The sequence below is a fragment of the Anopheles arabiensis genome, chromosome 3 (genome assembly GCF_016920715.1).
Source record: "Anopheles arabiensis isolate DONGOLA chromosome 3, AaraD3, whole genome shotgun sequence".
NCBI lineage: Eukaryota > Metazoa > Arthropoda > Insecta > Diptera > Culicidae > Anopheles > Anopheles arabiensis.
The window spans coordinates 18,294,074-18,318,565 of NC_053518.1; the positions used below are offsets into that span (position 1 = coordinate 18,294,074).

At 41.8% G+C, this 24,492-nt stretch overlaps 1 protein-coding gene across 3 annotated transcripts; it reads left to right on the forward strand.

Annotated features, from left to right (window-relative positions):
• Positions 1-1,126: 1,126 nt before the first annotated feature.
• LOC120902538 (FK506-binding protein 2) lies at positions 1,127-24,283 on the forward strand. 3 transcript variants are annotated; one of them, XM_040311370.1, is made up of 5 exons: positions 1,982-2,113; positions 2,236-2,268; positions 3,993-4,170; positions 22,969-23,057; positions 23,137-24,283. In XM_040311370.1, exons 3-5 carry the CDS (start codon positions 3,995-3,997, stop codon positions 23,505-23,507), a joined length of 636 nt encoding a protein of 211 aa, XP_040167304.1. In that variant the 5' UTR covers positions 1,982-2,113; positions 2,236-2,268; positions 3,993-3,994; the 3' UTR covers positions 23,508-24,283. The 3 variants fall into 3 exon arrangements, with proteins under 3 accessions (XP_040167303.1, XP_040167304.1, XP_040167305.1); XM_040311369.1 differs by lacking the exons at positions 1,982-2,113; positions 2,236-2,268 and adding an exon at positions 1,127-1,259; XM_040311371.1 differs by lacking the exon at positions 2,236-2,268.
• Positions 24,284-24,492: the final 209 nt, after the last annotated feature.

The following is a 24,492-nucleotide window of genomic DNA, read 5'->3' on the forward strand; positions in this document are numbered from 1 at the left end:
CAAAGTTGTAAGAGCGAGCACAGTCGATATGAAACAGAGCTAAGAGATGAATTCATTCACACGGACCTGTTGCTTCAATCGAATGAATTTTAGCAGGAGTGTTTCTATTGCAGTGCATCAGTTTTATGGATAAAAATATCTAAAATTGAAAAGTATAAAAAACAAATTTCTAAAGATACATGGAAAAGGGTTTAATCACAATTCAATTTTTTTGTGAATTTTAGATAAACATGGACAAATGAAATCGACGTTTTATTCATATTTCTAGGCCATTAAAAACATTTGGACATCATAAAAAATTATTTGGCAGTTTTCATGTTGATTAAACGTCTTTTAATGGTACTTTTCCATATAAGTTAGTTGTTTATTTTGGTTTAGGGCGGTCTTTATATATCAAAAAATTATATATATAAAATTATTAAATTATTTAAAAAAAATTCATTGGAACACTTCATTCAACGCTATGTACTTAATAAACATAAGCAAATATTTAAATATTTCATTATATTTTTTAGTAAAATATTCTATCCCAAACAGAACTCATACTAAAAAAATACAATATAAAACGTAAATCGTAATCCTATTCATTTGTATGTGGGAACTACCAAAATAGATGTACAAACATATTCGATAGAAGTTCACCTTACATTATCATCTGATTCAAAACGGCACACACACACTGTAACACAGTGTGTTCATTCGAGCAAATCGCGACAAACCCACCCCAAACGCGTTGTAATCTGTGTAATGGTGGTATGCGTACATTCCAACACGCAGCACACAGTGGGAGAACGTTTCAACTTTTATCTTTATTTGTTTTGCAATTTTTGAAAATTTAGCATTTTCTTAATCACCTATGCACTGAGTTCATTACATCCAATGATGTAAAAATGAATAAATTATGTTAAAGATATTTTTTTCTATTTATACTAAAAAGATTGACTTAACCGAAACTCAAGAAAAATACGAAAAATCACGCAAGTCAGTCCCTTAAATGCAAAACAATGTTATCAAACCACCCAAAAAAAGGCCCAAAACAATTGATTTTCATGTGTCAAGATATCCGCTTTCGGAATTCCCCTCACACCGTCGTATTGTGACGGCTCACCGTGCGTGTTTTGGTGTATTGTGGCGGTTTGTTCCGAAGCGTACAAGTATTAACCCGTGCGAACGTCCGTACAGTCGGTGTGTGAGCTCGAACGGAACGGAACGGAATAGTTAGTAGTAGAACAGTGATAGACCGCACAGCAAGCAAAAAGGTGAGTGTACGGCTGTGTAGAAGCTGACCAGAGTGTTGCGCTCGTTAAGATTTTCTGTTCCTTAGATCCGATTTTGAAAGTTGAAGGTATTTGTGGCGACACAGCGTGGACACGTTGTTAACAGCGATTGGTTCTTTAGAGGTGCTCTCTGTGTGTGTCTGTGTGCGACTTCTTACGTCGAAATTTGTAATCACAGAAATTCTCAAACTATTTTTCGTCGAACAATTAACCTCCACGTGCCACGTTCCAAGAACCGTTCCAAATCGCATGATGATCGTCTTTCGGGACGTTTACTTCCAACGTGGCGCAGTTGTAGAATTCGCCCTCGGACCGGGCTGTCTAGCGGCTGCAAACGTCATCGCCACTTTTCCCTATCAGCATGTTTTTGCGTGCGTGCGAAGGTTTAGGTGTGTGTCTGTTCGGGGGAGAGTGAAACCGAAATAGAGCCGAGCGAGATGAACAAAACGACGAGATGAGAAGCAGCTAAAAGCTGGCTTGAGTTAAAGCGAGACGGCTCGATTTGTGACGTTGGTGGTGGTGGTGGTTGCAACATAAGCAAGTACGGCATGAACCGGTCCCTTGCAACCACCCTCTGCAACCCTGTGCCGCAAGCACAGTAAACGTATCCGGGGAAGGAGGCGAGTTTGTTACTCCCCTCCAGGGGCGCACACCGAGATAGGACGGCGCGCATAAGTCGCGAAGAAAGTTTACTGCCCGGGAGCAATCTGGACTACTTTCAATCTGCTCGCTGTCGACGGCGGTCGCCTATACCTCGTCGCTTCTTGTACAGCTCAGTGCGTCCTCAGCTCTGTTCCACACGAGTACCGGGTCTTTGCCGCGGTCGGATTCTTGCGGTGCGTGCTTGTGGTGTTGTTTGTTGTTAAGCTTGGCCTCAGTTTTTGCTCTCCACTATTAAGCTCCGCTTAGATATTGCAATTGTTTTTTTTTTTTCATTTTCTGTGCTGTGTCTGTTTAGTTAGAAAAAGAGTGCAACGAAAACGAGCGAAAGGTTAGTAGTGTTCGCAAAAAACATCGTTCATGAGAAATCGCATTCCCGGATCCTCGCCGGAATAGATCCGGTTTTGGCGCTGCAAACCGGATAAATGGGTGGCATTCTCTGCCGAACGGAGAAAAAACAACGCCCGGTTGGGGCGGTAGTGGAAAAAAGTGAACGTTTCGAACACCTTCCCGGGAGATGCCGAAAACCGGCGGCAGCCAACATGAGTGGAGCGACCGTGTTCCAGGTGTTTCCATGAGGGGCTGTACCAACGCCAGCCAAAGAGCTAGCTTTCAAATGCCGTTATAAAACGGAAAGAGGGTGACGATCGTTTATCGAGCCCCGTCTAATGTCTACGAACAAGGAGAAACACGATCGTGGTGTGCATAGTAGGTGATCGTGCTGGAGAGAATACGCGGTCACCAGTTGTTTTCGTGTTTTAGTACACAACTGGTAGAATGCAACATTCCAGGTTAAGGGAATGCATGTGCCCTTTTTAGGCGCGAGGATGAGAATGAACCTGGGCAAAGTGGGACACAACGCAGAAACATTGTGCGCTGGCAACTGCACGGTCACGATCATGGACCGATCGTTTGTTGCAGTTCACCCCTGCTGTGTATGTGAGGGGGCAAGTGCAAGGTCAAATTTGCGTTGCATTTATCGCTTGATTATTGGCTTTTGCTAGCGGATTTTTTGTGTTGTTGCTTCTAATTTGCCTTACTGCTGCGATCGTTACGTAAGCTCTTATCGTGTGGGGAACGCAGCACCACACAAGGCGGAGGAGTGTAAAAGGTCACAACTCACATACGATAACGATAGGGAGTGCACGCGCGGACGTAAAGAATCGTGTCTGATTGCGCGAAACATTTCGAAATAATAGAAATACCAGGTGCAACAAGAGATTCACCGTTTCAAAAACAGTTTATTAAAAAAGAAACGTAATTAAGACCATGAAATCAAATTTTAAGAAGATTAACGAAGTTAATAGTTTAATTGATACACAAACATGAAACTTTAGACTTGAGTAATATTGCTAAGTGAAAGATTACTGATGGAAATTAACACATAATTAATGTAATTTCACCGATAACCTACAATTACAAATTTATTGTAGCTAGTAAAGCTTAGATTTGAGCAATTTGGTCATATAAATACACTGTAGATTCATCTAGTTTTGTTTCGTTTTTTTATTGTTCCTAATATACTTTGAAACAAACTTATTTGTGGAATGGTACATTTAGGCATCTATCATTTATTGTAAAATCCTACTGTTATAAATGTGTAAAATGCTGAGCTGTTCTGTTCGAACGTTTGGTTACTATTCCTATTAAATATATTTCCCACAAGTATGGCTTTTAACATAGGATTAAAATAGGAATAGGTAACAAACGTTCCTTATAAGAATAAAGATGAAGAAGGTTTTGGAAGAGATTTCTTCATCAATTGAACATATAATAGTGTTAGAAGTTAACAAAGTGTACCAGAAAATGGCAGATTTATTTTATTATTAGCCCAGCTACAATTTTGATCTATTGAACTACAAAATTGATTATCAACCGTTTCAAAACTGAAAACAACTAAAAAAATAATTGTGAGGAGAAAAATTAAGCCTGAGTATTCACATAAAGTGTGAACATAATCTCCAAACTTCTATTATGATTTGTCCTGTTTTAAATTACCTCCCTATCGCGCGATTCCATTGATTTTACCATTGTCCATTATTTTCTCCCTTGCAGAGATGCTTTCCAAACTCATCGTCCTGTCGTGCCTGGTGGCGGTGGCCATCTGCGAGTCCAAGCTGAAGGTGGACGTGGTGAGCGTGCCCGAGGGCTGCACCGTCAAGTCGAAGAACGGCGACATGCTGACGATGCACTACACCGGCAAGCTGACCGACCGAACCAAATTCGACTCCAGGTAGGTGCTGATGGTGGTGGAAATGTGTTAAAACGGCCTCCGCCGAATGGTCTAATTATGGTGAACCTTAACAGTACGGTTGCACGGCGTACTGAAGCGCGGCTTATCAGCGTTCGCCGATGCATTTGAGGGAAAATTGATGCTACTCTCTCTCTGTGCACAAAACACACACACCGACGCGAAGGGGTTGACATGGTAACATTCAACTGATAATCCGTCGGCGGTCCCATTTTTCGGTCCCCAACGGTCAGCCAACGGTGAGAGGTGTCAATAGGTGCCACAGCAGACGCATTTTGTCACTCACTTTTCCTCGTGACCAACGGTTTTACATCGCTTTTACGTCCCAACCGGTCGAATGCAGTGTGCGCGTGTGTGAGGACAGGCAAGGGCAATACATTCTACAATTTTCCATAAATTACCAATCTCTCAATAAAGCTTTTCACACGTGACGTTGCTGCGTAGTTGCTGAATGGAAAACCGCATTGCGTACGGCTACAGCGTGTCTGGGTCGGGGTGGTTTGGCGATCTTTATGCAGCTGATGAGTCGGCCAACCGAACATTGTGCTCGGCTGAAGCTGTTTGTATGCTGGGGAATTATTTGTGATGTTTATCAGGATGTTTTTGATTTATGGTAACATCGAGACGAGAATTGTTCAGATTAATTGGTTTGATTAAAGGTAGCTGCGTGCATTACGGTCAATAAGTTGTTTAATTTAAAATTATATATGTTCAATTATACATAAATAGTTTTCTCACAATTTTTCATTCTTTTTGCCATGTTATTCAAAGCATTTTTCGTAAAAACCTCAATCTTCTAAGCAATTATCTTACCTACCGCATCAAACGCATCTCGTAAGAACCTTCCCCTTTGTCACGAACATGAGCGATTTGGCCTCATCATTTATGAATGAGCAACAGCCCTTGAGGAATCGGCCAAGGCGGGAGCGTATTTTTTCGCCCGCGCCCGGTACGCACCATCAGTAAAACGATTTACGACAACCCCTCCGCGAGACTTTGGCCATATAAGACCGTGTAGCTGCCGGAGCGTTTTGATGCTTCGTGGGTTTGCAGATTTATGTGGGAATAATACCACCGTTTCTTGAGTGACTGATTTTTCCGGAGAGACTCACTGGCAAGCAAGGGGTATGGGATGATGGGGGAATCAATTTGGGCACAGGTTCATCTTTCGGGTGGCAAACGGAAAAGCACTTCCGATACGGTGGCTGTCGTGTCCGGTGCTATTTGCATTCTGTGCTGCATCGAAAGAACGAACTGAAGCCGAAGCGAGACAGCGATTGTGTATTGTTACGGAGAGGGGATGACACCGTAACACTGATCTGATGTAGAAGAGCCTGCAAATGACAGCAGGTCGTTCTGAGGGAAAGAGGTTAGCACAATACTGCGAATTAGTTACAGTTTGTAATCGAGCTTGAACTGAAGCGTGCTTGATGAGCTGTCGATGACTGAACGATTAAAAAGAAAGGGAAAAGGAGTTTTACTTCCAAATCCAAAACTGTTTGTGACAACTTATCGAACGAAAACCCTTTCTACGATGCTTTAAAACATTGAATACGGGGAAAGTAATGGTTGATGCAAGTAAGTAAGGCGCTCTTCACTCAAACACACTGTTGTTTCGCACTAAAAACGACACTCTTTCGTGTTTCATCATCCGAGGACAAACTTTCTCATCATTTAATGCTCATCACGTGCCAGATGCAACCACAAAACCATGAAGATTGGTTCGTGTTTAGTGATCACATCAAATCGTTCCCATCAATTTCAAGTACATGAGCCATATTGAAACATTGTTTCGGCGTACCTTTGGTGTCATTAAGCCCATCTTCACTCACAAAAGCCGGTTTTTTGTTTATAATCGCGTCATGGTGCCAAGCGTTAATTACTGAGATGAAGGCCAACATTTTGGTTTTCACTTGTACGAAAAGAGGCATCGAAAGATCTTTTTGCAGTGGCGACGCATCGTTAATGCGCCAGAAGTAATCACCGATCGCTTACCGTGAGTTTGGAGCGCTTTTTTTTTGCAATGCCTGCTATGCATAATACATCTTATCCACGTTGAATGCATAACGATTTGAAACGATCCTAACGACACTAGCAAGCTTTGGCAAAACCCAACCAAGACGCACCCGAGCCTACCGTTCAATTATTCAAACTATCATCGCTGGCCGAATAATTGAAGAGTCTTCACGCATCCCGCACATCGAAGTGCAGCAAAACGGTGAAGGTATTTTTATCGCTGCGTTTCACGCTGCGTTTTAGTGCCATCGGTCGGTGCGCGTATATTACGTAAAGTGCGCGACCCAAACACCTATCGGTCCTGAGGAGCGGTGGTCCCGAGGGCAATCTCCTACAAATCGTCTAACGATTATGTGTGCCTGGACCGCCCGGCTGCGGTTTGCGCTGAAGAATTAGGGAATGTGTGTGTGTGTGGGGGTTTTTTTTTTTTACTGTTACTGCCACGGACGCGGTGTACTGATACTGAGTACTTTCACTTCCACATCGTTTTCGTGTTTAACAGGACAAGCGTTTTGAAAAGGTTTCACGGCATGGTGGCGCCAGCAGACGCACCTGGTGACGTGTTTTACATCGTGATTAACGCAACGAACAAAAACAAAAGCAAGAGAACTGTCACTTTTTTAGGGGCAAAACGCCACACTTGAACAAACATAGAAATTGTGCAAGTGGAGCTTCCGTTTTGTGCAAAAAAAAAACGGACATTCCACCAAATGAAGATAGAAAGTTGGTTAGCTTTTTTTTGTTATTTAGCTTCCTTCTTACTATTGCATAGGACATACTAAAGTATAGCATTTTGGTGCTGCTACCACAGAGGTCGCGTGGATTAAATCGTGCCGGAAGGCGGGCACGATGCTCCCCGACGGTTGTTAGTAGACAAAGAGAGAGAGGGACAGGGAGAGTGCTTTGAAATAGAAAGCCATAATCACGAAGTCACTGTTTGCTTCGTGATGCAGGAAGGCATCTGCCCTTCGAAATGGAAAAGGGAAGTGAAATGCATGGGTTTTATTTCCCGCCACCAGTGGGAAACACGTGGGAACTACTGTTCAAACGTCTAACAATGCAGCGCCGAAGAAAGAAGAGAGTGCGGAGGCACACACACAAAAAACAAACACGATGAGCATACCTCTGTTGCATGCCGGTTATTGGCGTCTAACCGAAACTGCATTGGTTGCGCACTTTAAGCGGATATTTGCCCCGACCAGACGCGCCGGAATGGGGAAACAATCGTTCCGCCTCCTTTGGGATTGAATAGAAAAAAAATGGGTTTGTTTAATTGTTAAGCACTGTGCACACACGTTTCCATGTAATGCTCCTGGTAAGGTGTAAACAGCAACGGCGGGCGCGCTTTTACATCACCGATATGGTTGGGTGGATTATCTGATACGAGCACCTTCATTAGCACCCGATGGGGTAGCTCCACACAGTGAATGATGTTATTTTTTGAACAAAAATGTACGGCTCGTTGGCCCTCTGACAGCTGACAGTGGTTTACCCTTTGGAAGGTATTAGGCTTGTTTGATGGAGCCTCAGTGCAGTGAATGTAACCGATGATCATGCGCGTGATAATATGCATATTGTAAAGAGTTTCTGTAGCTTAAGTTTGATGTGCAGTTATGTTAAATAATTGCAATATTTTTATTGCATAATTTTTTCAAACAGTCCTTTTCCTAGTTACACAGTGCTTGACTTACGAGGTTCAGCGAATTGTTCAGTATTTGTTGGAAGGAACACCACATGACTCATGTATTTTTAATATGGAAATTAAACTTTGGTATTGATTCATAATTTTCAAATTTTACGGTTTGAGGATATCAATTTGTATGCTATTGATTTGTTTTAGTTACAAGCGACTTATCTGTCTCTCTTTGTATTTTGAAGGTATTTAAAGAACACAATAGTATCATTTGATTGTACATACATTTGAATAAATGAAAAACTGATTCCTGCTTGGGAATTGAATTTAGCGTTGACATCACAGCTATGCTCTAGTATTTCTATTATTTAAGTACTTCTAGACTTGTTACACTAGCTGGATTTGTTTAAAAGCATATAAAAATGCTGCAATCTAACGTGCTTCGAATGAAGTTATTAAGATTCTTCTGTCAAATTTTGCCCAACTGCACACCCCAATTTTTGATTAATTGTAATTTATTACTTCTCAAATTTTTGAAAAGTGAATTGCTTTGCGCAGAATTAATTTTTGTTTTCGTGCTCAAAACCCTACTACAACTCAAATATACAATTGAAGGCATGAATTTTGCTCTCCTAAAGTAAAAAAAAAAACCTAATACCGCTCATGTTCTGCATGGAAGAACTGCGTTATCCAGCAAAATACGACACCGCACGTGGTATGCATGCGTTCATTGAAGGGTAAAAAATGAATACTACGCTTATTTCTCATATTTCTTTTATTTCTCACTGCATGTTTGCCTTATTTGTCTGCATTCTAATGGTTAGTCATCAACATACATCAATGAATAGAAAATTCGGAAAACACGTGGATTCCTTGCAAGTGAAAAATGTCAACTGAAGCCTTTAAATTCCAACCGAAACATGTTTGCTGAGCTAGCTTTATTCTTTTTTAACTCCTAGCATCAATCAACACAAATAGTCTCTGAACCTCTTACCAGAGGTCATCTTTATTTACTGAACCGGCTCATTTGCACCTTAAGCTTAATGTAGCACCCAAGTGAAAAGAAAAAAAAGCTCCTCTTTTTAAAACAACCATCTTTTACCACCGCACGCTTATGTTCGGTAAGATTTATTGTAAAAACCTGAGAGGTCTCCAAGTGTGCAAACTGAAAGAGTGGAGCCTGTAGAACAGTTTCACCCCACTCCCAATGGTCAATTTGAAAATTAATCCGACTTATTCGCGAGCAACACGAAAGAATGTCGTTTGTACAGTTCACCCGGTAATGTACCCGTTAGTACCCGGAAGCATAAAAACAAGACACACCGTCAATCGCGTCACACAGCACAAGATCGCCATGTCCTGGCTGGGTGTGAGTGTACACTAGCACCCCCTTTTTTTACGAACACGGCGAGCAAAGTAACACAAGCGGTATTTTAGTAGCACTTTAATGTCACCCGCCCGTGTAACGTGTTTATTATTCATGTTGCTGGCGCGAACAGTAGTATGCTGACTGGTTCGCTACAATCCTCCGAGCGAGCCGACGTGATACGATGGTCGGCAAAGCGGTTAAAACGGCGAAGGAAAAAATCTTCTCAAGTATGGGGAAACAAAAATACACATACACACACAAACGTGTACGTAAAGTGAACGGAAATTGCGAAAAACCACTACTAACCAGTTGGTAAGAACATGATCATCCTCAAAGCGGGAAGCAAGTTTGTCTACCAAAGCTACGCTGGAAAGGGGAAGATGCTTCTTCCTGCACGGCTCAAAGCTGGCGCTTCAACATTGCTAAAGAGCCCGGAAAATGGGACATAATATTGCAGCAAGGCTCGTTGCACAACTTTGCTCAGTTGCCCGGTGTGGTCGGACGGATGGTTTCAGTGTAGGTTACACAGCCATGGCATGTGCCTCTTTCCTCGGGGCTCGCATATGTTTTATCGTCCTCGGGGACGAATGGTCTCACATCAGGATATCAAGTTTTGTCATATACAACCCCTCAACGCCGTTGCGTAGGAGAAAAAAAAAACGAAAAAAGAGGTCAGGAGACAGCGTTAGCTGAGGAGCAGAGAAAAGACGCACCGAAGGCCTGAAAGATGAACTTCAATCTCATCAATTATGAAGCAGATCGCGCTGTTCCGAGATTCTTTCTGCGCTACGAAGCCGGAATTGTTCGGGGATATGCTGCTCGTTGCACGATCGTTTACTAACAGGACATTGTACCTTTGCGTCCCATCAATGCTGCAGAAGCTCCCCGTTTAGTATCGATGGAGCTAAAGCACTTGTTTGGGATTTTTCTTCTCTTCAAAGGGAACGGCAAGAAAAGCGAACTAAATTAAGGACTTTTGCACACGTTCGGGGCAAAAGAGAGGTTTTTTTTGTTTGCTTGCCACCAAAGTCCCATCGGTGGGAATGAGTTTGATTGTCGGGCTGAAAGGGAGAGTAACGAGAAACGTGAGTGATTGCTGATGTAATGCCGGAAAATCACTGCTTCCATTGATGTGCACGTATGGGAGCATTGGGTAAGAAATTTGGATAACATACAAGGGCGCATTGTTGCTGCTGGGAGGGTAGACATGAGAGATGCAAAGCAGCACTGGGAGCTCCGAGGTGAATTCAATCAATCAGGACTCGGTATGCGTTATGCCAGGAATGCTCCAATTTAAGTGTAATTTTCAGGTTAACGATTTTATTTAAATTTAAATCACGAGTAAACCTTATATATGAACATAAACAAGTATGTTTAGCCATGGATAACAATTTTAAAATGGAATTGAAGATTGAATAATTATGAATCAAAGTGTTGTAGTATACATTTTATGTGATAATGGAACTCCTCAATAGATAATTCAGCACTTCAACAACTGAATATATTGATAAAAAAGAACCCTTAAAAAGCTAAATAAAACTGTTATTTTAGTGGAACTATTTTTTATTATTTTTAAGAACTCTTTTTGACTCTAAGGAACTCTCTTAAAACTTAACACTCTCTCTTTTTTACACGCCAAAAACTATCCAAAACTTACATTACCTTTAGACTTTAAACAAGGGATATCTTATACTTTTAAACTATCTAAGAGACATCTAAAACTTATAAATACGAAACAAAGTGAAGTAATTTTTTAACAAAACCAACCTTTTTAGCTGTCCTTAAATTATTGTATACGTAAACATAGATACAATTGTCTCTTCTAAACGCAATTAAAACTATATTGTTTCATCCTTGTCTTTGAAACCATCTCCTCTAAGGACTACCTCAAGTGTTATGACCGTAATCTTACGCCTTCCCCCGTTTACCTTTATAGCTGCAACTGCAAGTAGCGACAAATTGAAACATAATCGGGTCATTCTGGTCGAGCTGCACGGCAAGCACAGCAAAGTTAATAAATCTCAAAAGAAGGCAGACCAGCGTTTGCCGCCAACTGCAAGATAAGCGTGCCATGCGAAGGGCTCATAAGAAGCCACCACCGCTGACAGGAGCCGTAATGACATTCTATCGAGCTAATTTCCGGAAATATTGTGACTGGCCTGTGGCGTGTCTAGGAGCAGTATCCACCCACCCTGTGTACCACCTCTGTCTTTGCCCGCCTTTTCTTCTGTGTGGTGTCTTGCATCTTATCACACCGAAAGGACGACTATAAAAATGCTGCTTTTGCATCGTAGAAAGTTTCAATTTTTATGAAAAGACACTTTACGCTCCGCTGCGTGTAGGTCGGGCAGCGCTCGTCTAGCCGCGTGGTCATACCACGAGAGCAAGAGATAGGAAAAGAATCTCCTCAGTCAAAGGGTAGCAATATGTCATCAACCGTCTTGATGAGGATGCTGAAGGGGATTTTGTTATGAATTTTTACCACTCATACCACTCAAAACGCTCACGTGATGGAGTTAGGATGTGTGCGTTATTATTTGAGCTTCCTGCTTCTCTACGCCACAGAACGATTCCACCACACTAACGGAGGAAAAGTGATAAATTAAGCGTTCTTATGGCGCCTCTCTGCTCTTCACACACTTCCCGTCCCGTCCACAGGATGTCGTCATAACATCATTATAAAATTTTCAACCGCTTCAAAACACCGTGCCACGAGATTCATGCACTGGAGGTGGAAAATGTTTTATGAGTGGGAAATTTGTTTCCCATTTGATCTCGCTTCTCGTGTGCACGTTTGCCACACAACCTTTGTGCTTGCTACCTTGTACCGTGGTCCTGCCGTATAGGCCCGTTACACGTTATCCGTAGGAGTTTGCATGCTTGCTTGTTTGCCAGCTCGCTTTTCCGGTAAATCCCTTTAATCGGCCACTCAAGGATGCTCATACATGTGCTATGCGACCGTGTTCGAGCACTACTTCGGGGCGGTTCGTCCCGAGGTTGAAACTTTTGCTCCCGTACCGTAGCTGAAGTGCGCGCGTTGTTGTTTCAAGCAATTTTATCTCTCTTCGTGGGAAGAGATCCTGCTCCATCGCCTAAACCTATCTTTTTTGCATTGCACTTCGTAGTCTACATTGCAGGGGGGAGGTAACAATTTTGCACACAACAACCGCACGGCGTAGCTAGAGCAATGAATGGGGAGGAAATTTCGCAACGGCTGTGGATAAAAACAATTGGATAAATCAGATATTCATGCAAAAAATCTAATATGTATGACTACACTTGTCTCGTTTTCATAAGAGCAGTTGGGAGTCCATGGGATCTCCAGCCCCTCAAAAAGTAACCCAAACCGAACCGGTTTTACTCCTAAAATTGCAACGCGCACACACGGTCGAAGGGATTACGGAAGCAAAACCTCCAAATCCTGGGCGCGAATAAATGTGGGAGCTTTAGCAGTACAGGGAGGCGATTCTCCTAGCCGAATGTGTCGGTATTTGTTTCCATTGCCATCAACAATTCGCAATTGGTTGGAACGAACGAAGGCACCCGCTGGGGGACGCGTTACCATACCGTAATGCTTCGCGAATTCTCGGCGAGGACGCGAAGGTGTAATTTTATACCACATTTACATGCTATAATATTGGCACAGTGTGAAACCAAAGCTCTTTAACATGATGCTTGTTTCAAAGTGTTAAAATTCTTCACCTTTTTTTTTTAAAGAAGCCTCTTTAAGAGTTTCGGCCTACTTTCCAATTTTTCTTACACAAAAAAGGGTTTGTGCTTCTCCTTTTTTTAATCAACTCTTAAAACTTCCCCTGATCGATAAGCGTATTCCTGACATGTAGGTGAGATAAATCTAAACGATTTTGATGAAGTAGTCAAGCGAAAGCCTCATGTGCTGCGCTACTCCTGCCTCGATGCATAATGTATCAACCCAAAGGCAATGGTGGTGCCTTCGAGGAAAGGGTTCAAATGAGCACAGGAAAAGAAATGAAACCCTGGGTTGGGTCTTGGAATTCGGGAACGATGGCATCGTAAAATTCAAGTAAGAGCACACACACACTCACAGTTCTCATTTTGGAGCAGTACAACTATTCCACGGAACGTGTACTGTACCGAACATGTTCTCTGTTTTCATACAAACAAATCTTACAGCTGTGGTCCAACGTGTTTTTATAAGGAAAGAAAAGGGAGGGAAAACACCCAACGCCATCCAAATTCGGTTGATAAATTTTTAAACAGATACTGCATGCTTGTCGGCTGCTGACGTATCGACTGTCGACGCAGAGATCACACTGTCCACGGGTGCCCAAGTTCACGCGGCATCTGCTCGCGTGTTCTAGCGTCATACTAGCGCAAAAAAGCAGCTGCAGCAGTATCGCTCCCTGTCATCTTGGCGAAGATAAACGCGAGAGTGCAAATAAAACACAGCACAAAGAAAGCAAAACAGTCGCTCCCTTGCCTGCCATTTGAACAGGGCTGTCAACAGGGTACAAAGTTTGGCGACACTTTCCCCTTCACTTTCCTGGTCACACAATTGTGTGGAGGTTGTTGAGGGCGATAAAAGTTTTAGTCGCTACAGCGATTTGATCGATCGAATAGGCGACGGATCGGTTGGGAAACAAGTTTTTCGTTATGTTTTGAACGGGCTTTTAGAATTTTAATTCAACGAAACTTTACTTAATGGTACAGCTGTACTGAATTAGTAGGTTAGGAAACTGAATTAAAGGTTAACTTAATTGAGAAACTGTGTTACAATGGTTATTTTTGCAAATATTGGTACAAAAAGCATTGTATTTTGTAATTGAATGACTGTAACTGTACATTCATTTCTCTTTTTTATATCTTATTCAAGTTGATCTTCTATATTACTAGTTTATACATCATGTGACCAGAGTGTGTAACTTTAGACAATTTACCTCTATATCCTTATATCTCTTTTTCCTGTGAGGTTTATGATGATTAAATCAACCAATACTAAAATTTATTAGTTTTATATGTGACCACAGATGAACCAAGGGCCTTTTAAAATTTAAATTTTTGTTTACATGTTGTACAAGTGTTCATTCAATTATTAATCAATGGAGTATCATACATGAAGCAATGATTGAGACAGCTTATTATGTTAAAGGTGTATTTTAGGCTCTAAAGTATCATCAATCTAAAGACTTAAAATATAATTCAAAACTAAAAATTTGATGAGAGCATCGGAGGAAATGGCTTCAGAAGCTACAGCATCTGATATTTTAAAATTTTATATTAAAATATAAAATATTATATGTGATATTTTGTATTAAAATTTACATCATTCTTCAAGCCCTTGTTAAAAACACTGACCATTTTGTGCTCAATGATACAAGGTCCACCAGACGGAAGAATCCTTTTGCAAAATATACAACCAAATCATAAACGTAAATAATGTAACGCTGACCTGGGATCCTTGGTTACTTAAAGCAACAGCCTCCGTTGTACTGTTGTGCTCTTCCTTGGTACTTACCTTTAACCCTGTGCGCTAGTATTCTGAACAGTACTTCCGTGAGTACCACACAACATACATAGTTTTTATGTCATCCCACAGTCTACCGAAATGGGCAAAAACGAACGTCAATTGCGTCGTAAAACAAAGCCCCACGGTGGTGCGGGATGTGTGTTTTCTGTTCACTCCCTTGCCGTATCTTTAAGAACAAATTTGCAACATCCGGTACAAGCTCTGTTGATTCTTTTTGCTGCATTTGCACCCTGCAAAGGGGTACATAAATTTGATCGGTTGGATTTTTCGTGTCGTTATTTTATGGCTATGGTTATTGATATATTTATGGCGACAGTTTTGAATATTTGTTGATTCCAGGGGTTGAACGGGGGAAGGAACTCTTTGACACAATATTGTTACAGCAAAAAAAGCATCTTCAATCTACGCCAAACAGGTGTTGTGTGATTTGAATCGCTACAATTGACTCTAGAAGCTACCTTTCGTACGGTACAGTTATGAATCAATTCGTTTAATTTCAACCCGGATGTGCTTGGAGTCATAATGTCTTGATTTACCTGTGACCTACGCGAACGACTTACCCTCAATTCCCTCTCCTGCACAACAACAAAAACACAAAGAGTCTCCTCTCCCGAATATGGTTCATTCACAACTTTCACCTGTCTATTTTTACATTCTCCATCACATTACAACAAAACTGGGACGGTTCAAGATCATTCCAGCACGGGTCGAAAGTGCCATCAAATGCCCACTCACCGCAGCTTTACTGCACTGCGCCGCCAAAGGAAGATTATATAATTCTTATTTTTTTATTCCCCCCGTTTTCACACTTAAATCACCCCGAATCGGACGGCCTAGCTCGGCCCGGGTGACGTGTGCGAAATTTCTCCACACAATTTCTGATGACCACAATTAGTCTTTGTGTACATCCGGAGCCGGAGCAGCCAGACATTTATTTGCCACCATTTGCCGTCTGTCATCCCGCTATCCGGAGCCACGGAGTGACGGAAGGAGGCGCCTAATTTGGTGGATGATTTTTAATTGCCTCAATCAACATGACACGACGACGATGAACCGTCCTGCGTGGAGTGTGTCTTAGGGAAACGATTTTTCCTGCTCCTACTCCTCCAAATTCCACTGGGGCATTCCGGGAAGAAAACACTTGCAGCCCTCTCCGCTTTCACAAAATTGTGGAGCACAATTCCTGGAGGAAACCACGGCGACGAATAAATCCTGTTGCTCCCATCCAAGGTGACAACCGACACCGCAAAGCGAGCCACGACGTCTTGCCGAAGGAGCGTGCTTCGGGAAGGATTTGGTCGAAAAATGATCCTCCTAATTCCGGTTTGTGTGAGGCCCGGGACATACAGTCTATTGCTTGGCTTGTCTATGTACCTTGTTTTTTTGGTGGATGTGGTGGCTCTGGTTTACATATGATTCCTGGCCAACAGGGTATTTCCGTGCCTCGGTACACGAGCAGACAGGGTTCATTCCGGCAGAAACATCGGGCTGTGCCGGGATGCTAGAGTGGAAGACACTGTCACCCACGCTGTCGAGCTCGGCTCGATGACACATTTCTTGAGCGAGATAATGTAGACATTGTCAACCTTTGGCTGGCAGTATGTGCGGTAAGCTCCCAGGGACCGGTAGCATTTGTTTATGAATGTCATTTTTCATGTTTTTCCAAGCGCAACATTTGTTTGGGGGAAGAAAGCTTCATCCTTCAGGGAACGGGGGAAAACTCCTCAAATATGGCAGGTCTAATTTAAAGTATAAGGTAATCATGCATTTTAAGCAAACACTTTAATGCCGAAGGAGAAAACAAACAGATGAAACAGAATTGAAAAAATGTTCTAAAATCGAAAAATGAAGTTCTAAAGTATGAGGAAATTGTATAAAAAGGTTAACTAAATTGATTTGTAAATATTAGACACAAAATATAAGAAAAAGGTAACTTTTTTACCAAAAAGCGTAAAAAAGCAAAGAAAGAGATTTGCTTCTTATAATAAGAAAATAAAGCGCGTAGAACTTTGATATTATCTCAAAATGGACAAGAAAACATTCAAACAAAAACAGTACAGTAAGAATCTTTGAGAAAGAAACGACGAACTTGCAAGTATGTAAGCTTTGTAAACAAAAATGGCTAAAACCGTGAAATGTAAATTTGAATAGCTCTTAGGTGCCACAAGTTCATTCTTTATCTGGTATGCGCGAAAACTCTCACACCGAGTGATAACCTCACCAAAATGACAGGAGACGTTAATGGGTTAGGACAGCGGTCGGCAAACTTTTGAGGCAAAGGGCCAAATTTAGTAAATGATCTAAAGCCGCGGGCCAGGAGAATGCGGTTTTTCTGTTATTGTGGTTTAATTATTACATTATATAATTTTAGAAACAAAATAATTGGTTAATTATATCAAGCAATGCGATTGGTATTATTGCTGTTTTCCTATAATTGTGTCATCCAAGCATGGTTCTGGTGTGTCTTCCAAGTATGGTTTGGTATAAGTAAAAAGTAATATACAAAAATACAAATCATAAAATTTTGTATGCGACCTTCATTTCGATAGTCTTATTGTGGTGATAAAATAATGTTAATATTACATAACGGTTGCATTAAAAAATGGACAACAATTGTCGATTTTTCATGGGTTTATCTTAACCTGCACTAACAAAACGTTAATTTAACTTTCAGTAGTAGTATCCCATTAGTTAGCAGACAAAATTTGACACCTCTATCAGTAGAACTCTAACCATGATGGTAAAAAAAGTGAATCAAAAGCGAGCGTGATCAAAGAATGGCACCCCGTAACGTCCAAAATGGACTCCGTGCGGAAGTTTGTGGACGTCGTATATACCCGTTTTGGCATTTTGGTCGCCAACATCTTGGCACTATTAGGCAACAATCAAATCATCGAAAAAAGCTCGGGTTCATTTTTGAGGTTTCAAAGGAAGCTGAAATGAAGACAGAGGGATAAGTGGCTACATTACTGCGTTTGCTGGACCGGGATATCGATGCAACCCACCAAACAGTAATATAATACCTGGGAAACATGAATAAACAGATCAGGAATTAGAAATCGCTTCCACTGGCTTCGTAGTGGCAAACAATTACGCGAAAACTCAATGCAATCATTGCAGGTGAATTTCGACAGAATTTCGATATAACACCCTAGTCCGCAAACTGGTCCAACATCCGTCACCTGTGTCCCATCGATTTTTTTCTACACCAACGTGATGCAAAAACTCTTTGTAAAATTAAAAAAAATTGTAGCAAAAACTTAGGAGGAATTGATGAAAATCGAAGGTAGAAATTAAATCATGCATGTCTTGGTCCACCATGGTGAAAATTACGAAACGAAAAGCATTTCGCAAAGTCTTTAACTTATTTGTGCAAGTAATCTGAAATAATTCCCTTTCAACAGATGTAAAAGTAAAGAAATTATCTTTTCTAGTTTTTTTTTTCTACAACCAGCCGAAAATGGCATATTTTCGTCACAGTCGTTATCAGGTACACAGTGGCGGTGCAAATCGAACCACAAACCATGGTTGATTGAAACTTGTAAAGTTTAATTAAAACCAGCTCCGACAAGTCACAAAGCACAGGCGACAAACTGCACTTTATAGTTTTAAAGTTTTTTACATTATCATGCAAAAGTAATGGGGATAATGACCTCGAGCTTGAACATACTGAACGGTCCGTCATTCCATAGTACTTTAATTAAAGGTTGAAAAAGTACGATGGTTGAATATGGTATACTAAAACATCTTCAGTAATTTGTGTACGAATCGTTTCTTCCCATCTTTCAAAATCAGTCAAATCCTTTCGCGGGCCGGATTGGATGGTGTGGCGGGCCGCATTTGGCCCGCGGGCCGGACTTTGCCGACCGCTGGGTTAGGAGATATACAACTTCTGCTTTTGATGTTCATTCAATAATTAAGTATCTTTTCAAGCAGAACAATCACATAATTGAAGAATACATGAACTATTGACCGAGAATTAACGAAAGGCTTGACATTAAAGATCTTGGAATGATTTACTTGCGCTTTTTCATTTGTTTACGTTTCTCATCTGCTGGATGTGGTGAGGTCTGCTATCTGTCAAATATTTCACGTGTAATAAATGTCAGCTGTAAAATAGCTTACTTCGCTAGATATTTAACACGATATGGCAGAACAGTGAACATTATGTCTTCTTGTAACCCCATTTTGATGACAAGGCTTACAAAAACTGTAAATTATAGCTCAAAAGTACGTCTTGTGCCTTATCAATTACACTGAAGATACTTTCACAACCTGAATATGATACAACATGCTTCCATTATTCTGAAGATTCCTCTATTCTTATCTATTTATTCAATAATTCAACCATTTGCTAGGGTACCCCAACAATTTGAGTATCGTTCGTACTCAATGCAATGCTTCGTCCACAATTCTTTCCATCAACCACCACCACCACAATTGTATGCATCCAAATGGATGACCAAAAGATGAGCACCGTACCATTACGTAGCAGCTGGACTGCAAATATATTCGCGATCGTTCCAAACCCTTCAAACCGGTTCCATGACACAAACCGTTGCGTAACCACGGTCAACCCGTCACGTCGTCGTGGTTGTCGTGCACTTTTTTCTGCGATTCACGTACGCATCATCAGCAACACCGCGCCAACAGTCGTACATTCTCGCGCAAACATAACGGGTTGTGTCGCACTCCGCCATTGCCTTTGCTGTTCTTTCTTGCCGGAAGAGCAGCGGTTGCGTTGCTTCAGCAACCCTCAGCAAAAAAAAATGTGCCACGATGCTTGATTTTTGTCGCATTTTAGCCAACCACGTATGACAAGTTTCATTCGTTCTTATCAGCGTGGACTTTTTAGCTTTTTAAATGCCGAAGAATAACAACAACGGAATCCATTCGCAAATGAACCGCGTGACTAACCCGGAAAGCAATGGAAGATGAAGAAATCGTAGCGCAAGCTGGCGTTTTCCTTCGATTAGCATCAACAGAACAGCCCGCAAAACGACACTATATTGCCCGTCTGGTGGCCCAGTTCTTGTCTCGCTCCCCACCATCCAGGTACCGTTAGAGAGTCAAGCAGGGTAAATAAAACAGCAACGCGTTGGAGAAAAGTGTAACAGCGAGGCGAAAAGTCGTGCCCTTATATGCCATGCTCGGTGCTCATAAATAATGCAAACTACTAATTTCTGTCAACGCACGGTTAGGCGGAATGCACCATCAAAGGGTTTCCCTCAAAGTGGGAAAAGGATGGAAGAGGGTTGCATATCGTTTAGCGAGTGGCTCCAACATACTAATGATGGGTACGTTCACTGATAAGGGATGAACAAATATAGATCAAACCCGTGAGTGGCTAATTGTCGACGTCATAGGGGTCGCCTTTCCTGTAGTTCGCTCGTGATGATTCACTGCATGATACCAGACAGTGAAAGTCGAAGATACATTGAGTTTTTTGGTCATTTGAAACAGTTTGCTTTGTTTCCTTTCTTTTCCTTTTTTAACAATTTAATGTAATGAATATTTATAAATAGTAAATAATGCTTCTCACAATGAAGTAAATTATGTTAAAAATGGAGAGCTTCAAGTCATAGAGATCATATTTTGTATGTATCAATACTAAATTTAGACACATTTTGTAGATTTTTTTTAAAAATAATTTATGGTTTTCAGAAGAGCTGCATGCTCTAATAAGTCTTTCAAACATTTTTTTAAATTTTAAGTGGAATAGTACCTTTGCAATTTATTTGTAAATAACATTAATTAAACATTAATAATTATCAAATTAACATATTTTACTTTATTATTTTTGATGTAATAGAAGCTTGCTTTATTGTTATGATTTACAACTAAATATTTAAGTTAAATCTATATGAATTTTAAAGAGCTTTTCGCTCAAATAAATAATTATTGCTAACAAGACTACTATTATATTGATTATCCAACCTCACTTTACATTGTATTTCTAGCAGTGTCAGCACCAAACAAAGAATCTGGATGGAATACAAAAGCTTTAAAATCGATTTTTTTCTTCAAAAAGATCAATCCGGACGGCTCCTCCAGTCAGCTGTTTACTGACGCCGACTGGCGAAACAAATTAAAGTAAAGTTTTGTGCCAGCCCCATTTCAAGCCCCATTTTTGAGCCCGGACCCTCCTCCGTGTTGCAGTGCACCAACTGCCGGGGAGTCATGATTATTTGATTTTATTACACCACCATTCCGGTGAATAATTCCACGTACCACGTCGAAACACCAGCTGGACCATCATAAGATACCTCAAACCTACTCGCTCCCGTCTGCACTGACTCCTGCAGCCCAACAAACCCCGGTCCAATCGTCTCCAATGTCAGCGAAACTGGGAAGTGGTGCGAAGGGGTTTAAAAAAATTTAGATATTCTCCACCAGCAGTGGCAGCCGTAATCGTAGCCTCCGCAACACTTCCGATGCTCGCTTAAGAGATGGCTCGGCCCCGTAGGGATCGGAAAGGTCTTAAAGTCCGCTCGGCCCGGGCTTAAGACTTGGATAATTCGTTTGCGAAAGTTATTTGTTTTTGCTTCGAGCTATCAAACACGCGCAACCGTTCCGTCCAGCTGCAGAGCTGCACTATTTACAACTGTGTGTACTGGGGTTAAAGGGTGGCTAAAGCCTCTCCCGGGCGGTGGTTCTCCCAGTCCTCCAATACTTTCACAAAGTGGTGACTCGACGCGCGAAAAAGGACTGTACACACGCTTTCACGCAAAGTGATTTGATGGCACGGTGCAGTTCCGGTCCAGTTCGGGAGGGAATGCTGCTCTTACTCTCTATCTCCCTCTCGTGGGTCGATTTGTTTTTCAAATGGCCTCACCAACTCACATCAAATAAATCGAGAAGAATTTCTTTCCTCCCCTAGGGGCTGGAAACATTTCCTTTCCCAGTAGCGATTCCGGATCGACGCTGTAACCCTTCCGTCCGAATAGTTGCTGAGTGTATGAAAGTGTGCAAAGAAAAAAAACAGCGAAACATCCTGTCGAACGACGAGAAGACGATATAAATGGACTGCCGGGAGATTGCACCCGCCGGAAGGGCAAGAGGATGGGGCGAAACCTCACGGATATTATTATCACCGTGGCCGCCGCTCCGGGTGTATCGGGATGCAAGAAGTGTTTTCGCTACGGCCAAACCCGAAACTAAAAACCAATCGAACCACTGCTCAATTATTAATGCTAACAGTTTTGCCGAACCTGTTCCCTTCGATCCCAATCAACATGTCAGGGGGAGGTGGCAGGTTTTTTCGCTCGCATACATACACACTTGTAGGCAGCACACATCAATTGGTGTAAAATGTGAGCAAGAGTTTTATTTTGCACCAACGTGGTTTGAAAAAGTGCTTTCCGCTTTTCAGACGGTTCAGAAAGCTGTTCGTTCTACCGTTCGGGGCTTGGAATTCTTATTTCAACTTTCCACCAACGAATCTTTCCGATTTATTTTGGCTCCTTCTGGGTTAAAACACACCTACCGACGTGTCAGTTAAAGGTGTGAGAGCGTCCTTATTCCGTATCGATTACACCCTTTTCCGCTTCGGAGGCTGGGAAAACATCGCCAAGAAAGGAAGTGGCATGTGTTAATATTTGCTTTTAATTACAAAAATAACATTTAAGCTTTACCACGTGGCGGGAAACGACTGAGCGTGAGAAACGGAGGAAGAGAGCTAAGGATTTGGGGTTTCTCCATCTTTTCGCCATTGTTTAATTATTGGAACCAAATGTTTTGGGAGGAAAAGAGCACAATGGTAAATTTTATGTAATTTTCCTATCAACGGACAGTGTTTGAAGTTGATTTAGCGTGATACTAGGTCGTGTTGGTTCGTGGGCTTACGTGTAATTATTTCATTTATTATCGCTACAATGTGAGTTTCACTAGCTCAGTCTTCTTGTTTTGATGTTTTCTTTGGCCAAAAGTGTAGAATATTAATAACATTGGGCCGATTGTTCAATGGAAGAGTCGGTATTTATCAATTATATTAACAATACATAGCTCATACAACATAATAGTACATCATGCGTCGGTACGATTTGAGATATTCTTGATTCCGCCTAAAATTATGCAATTTTTAGTACAACTACTGTATTGCGCATAAAACAAAACCTTTATTGCACAAATTACAACATCTGAAGTGAAATTTTCTTAATCAGTTTCACAATTTGCAGTAGAATTTTTACCTCTTCCACACAAAAAGAAGACCTCACGCAATCTTATTAATTTCCGGTCTCTCTTTCCTTATTACAGCTTCGACCGTGACCAGCCTTTCACGTTCCAGCTCGGAGCCGGCCAGGTTATCAAAGGATGGGACCAGGGACTGACAGACATGTGCGTCGGTAAGTCATCAGCATCAGCCTCATCGTCTTATTCTCCATATTGCAACCAAACTCATCCCTTTTTGCTCAACCCCTGCAGGTGAGAAGCGTATGCTGACCATCCCGCCAGAGCTCGGCTACGGTGACCGAGGTGCCGGAAACGTCATCCCCGGCGGTGCCACCCTCGTGTTCGACGTCGAGCTGATCAACATCGGCGACTCGCCCCCAACCACCAACGTGTTCAAGGAGATCGACGAGAACAAGGACATGCAGCTGAGCCGCGAGGAGGTGAGCGAGTACCTGAAGAAGCAGATGGTCGCCGCCGACGGGGGCCAGGAGTCGGAGGACATCAAGAACATGATCGCCGAGCACGACAAGCTGGTGGAGGAGATCTTCCAACACGAAGACAAGGACAAGAACGGCTACATCTCGCACGACGAGTTCTCCGGACCGAAGCACGACGAGCTGTAAGACTGTGCCCCCCCGCCCTTCCATGGGATAGTGTCCCCTGGCCGTGGGACGTGGACGGGAGCAGTCGTTTCCGTCGGTTTTTTAGTAATTTTATTATAATTATCTTCCACCTTACGTTTTACAAAATACGTCGATGAAATCAACGTCCAACTTACGGTTCTATTTAACGTACGTTAGTTAGTACGCGAGACACAACTCACCGACACTCACAACGCAGACGCAGAGTTGGGGACTTTGTTCGTACGGTTTCGAACAGTTGTTAGTGGTTTGTTGATTTTTGGTAGTTAGTCCTTTTTTGTTCCGTTGAATGGTAGTGTTTCGTTTGTGCGGGTGGGAAAGCTTTATTTTAAAAGAAATTACACGTTCAAAAAGAGACAGCGAGAGATGCAGTTGCACACTCTAAACAACAGCACATTTCTCCCAAACGGAAACAAACGCACATCATCGCCGTTGCACGGTTCGAAGTGCACATATGCAGCGCATATACCGACAAGCATAAGCAGCATAATCATTCCCATTCGTTTTCTCTTGCTTTCGGTTTTGGTCGTGTAAATACATTCACATCACGCGGAATAGTACTTGGGGGTGGGTGAGCGATCGTGTTTCAGTTTTAGAGGAATATGATTGTAGGAACGCCATTGAGCATTGCGAAAACGTGTCCACATCATCACATGGTAACGACTACAATGTACACGAACAATACATATCACAGGAGCAAGAAGAACAACAACCATAACACACAAACACGGAAAATAAACTATTTGTACGAAAAGGAACTGCTGGGTTTTACTGGTTATTGGGTAAAACGAAAGAAATTCCAGGATGCTAGAGGTGCTAGAGAGGTGCTTTAGCTGGTAACATCGACCTCATGTACTGGTCATTGGTATTGGAGAACAGCTGTAGTACATTTAAATTTAATAATAAAAGAGAATTACTGTTGTATTTGCATGATCAGCATACTGGATGGACTGATAGCGATATCCAA

What these genes read in the sequence shown, in the direction of transcription:
- LOC120902538 (XM_040311369.1), top strand. Translation starts at nt 3,995, where the DNA reads ATGCTTTCCAAACTCATCGTCCTGTCGTGCCTGGTGGCGGTGGCCATC. An exon ending in CGAACCAAATTCGACTCCAG is followed by an intron (nt 4,171 to 22,968) that starts GTAGGTGCTGAT and finishes TCCTTATTACAG; the next exon opens with CTTCGACCGTGACCAGCCTT. An exon ending in ACTGACAGACATGTGCGTCG is followed by an intron (nt 23,058 to 23,136) that starts GTAAGTCATCAG and finishes CAACCCCTGCAG; the next exon opens with GTGAGAAGCGTATGCTGACC.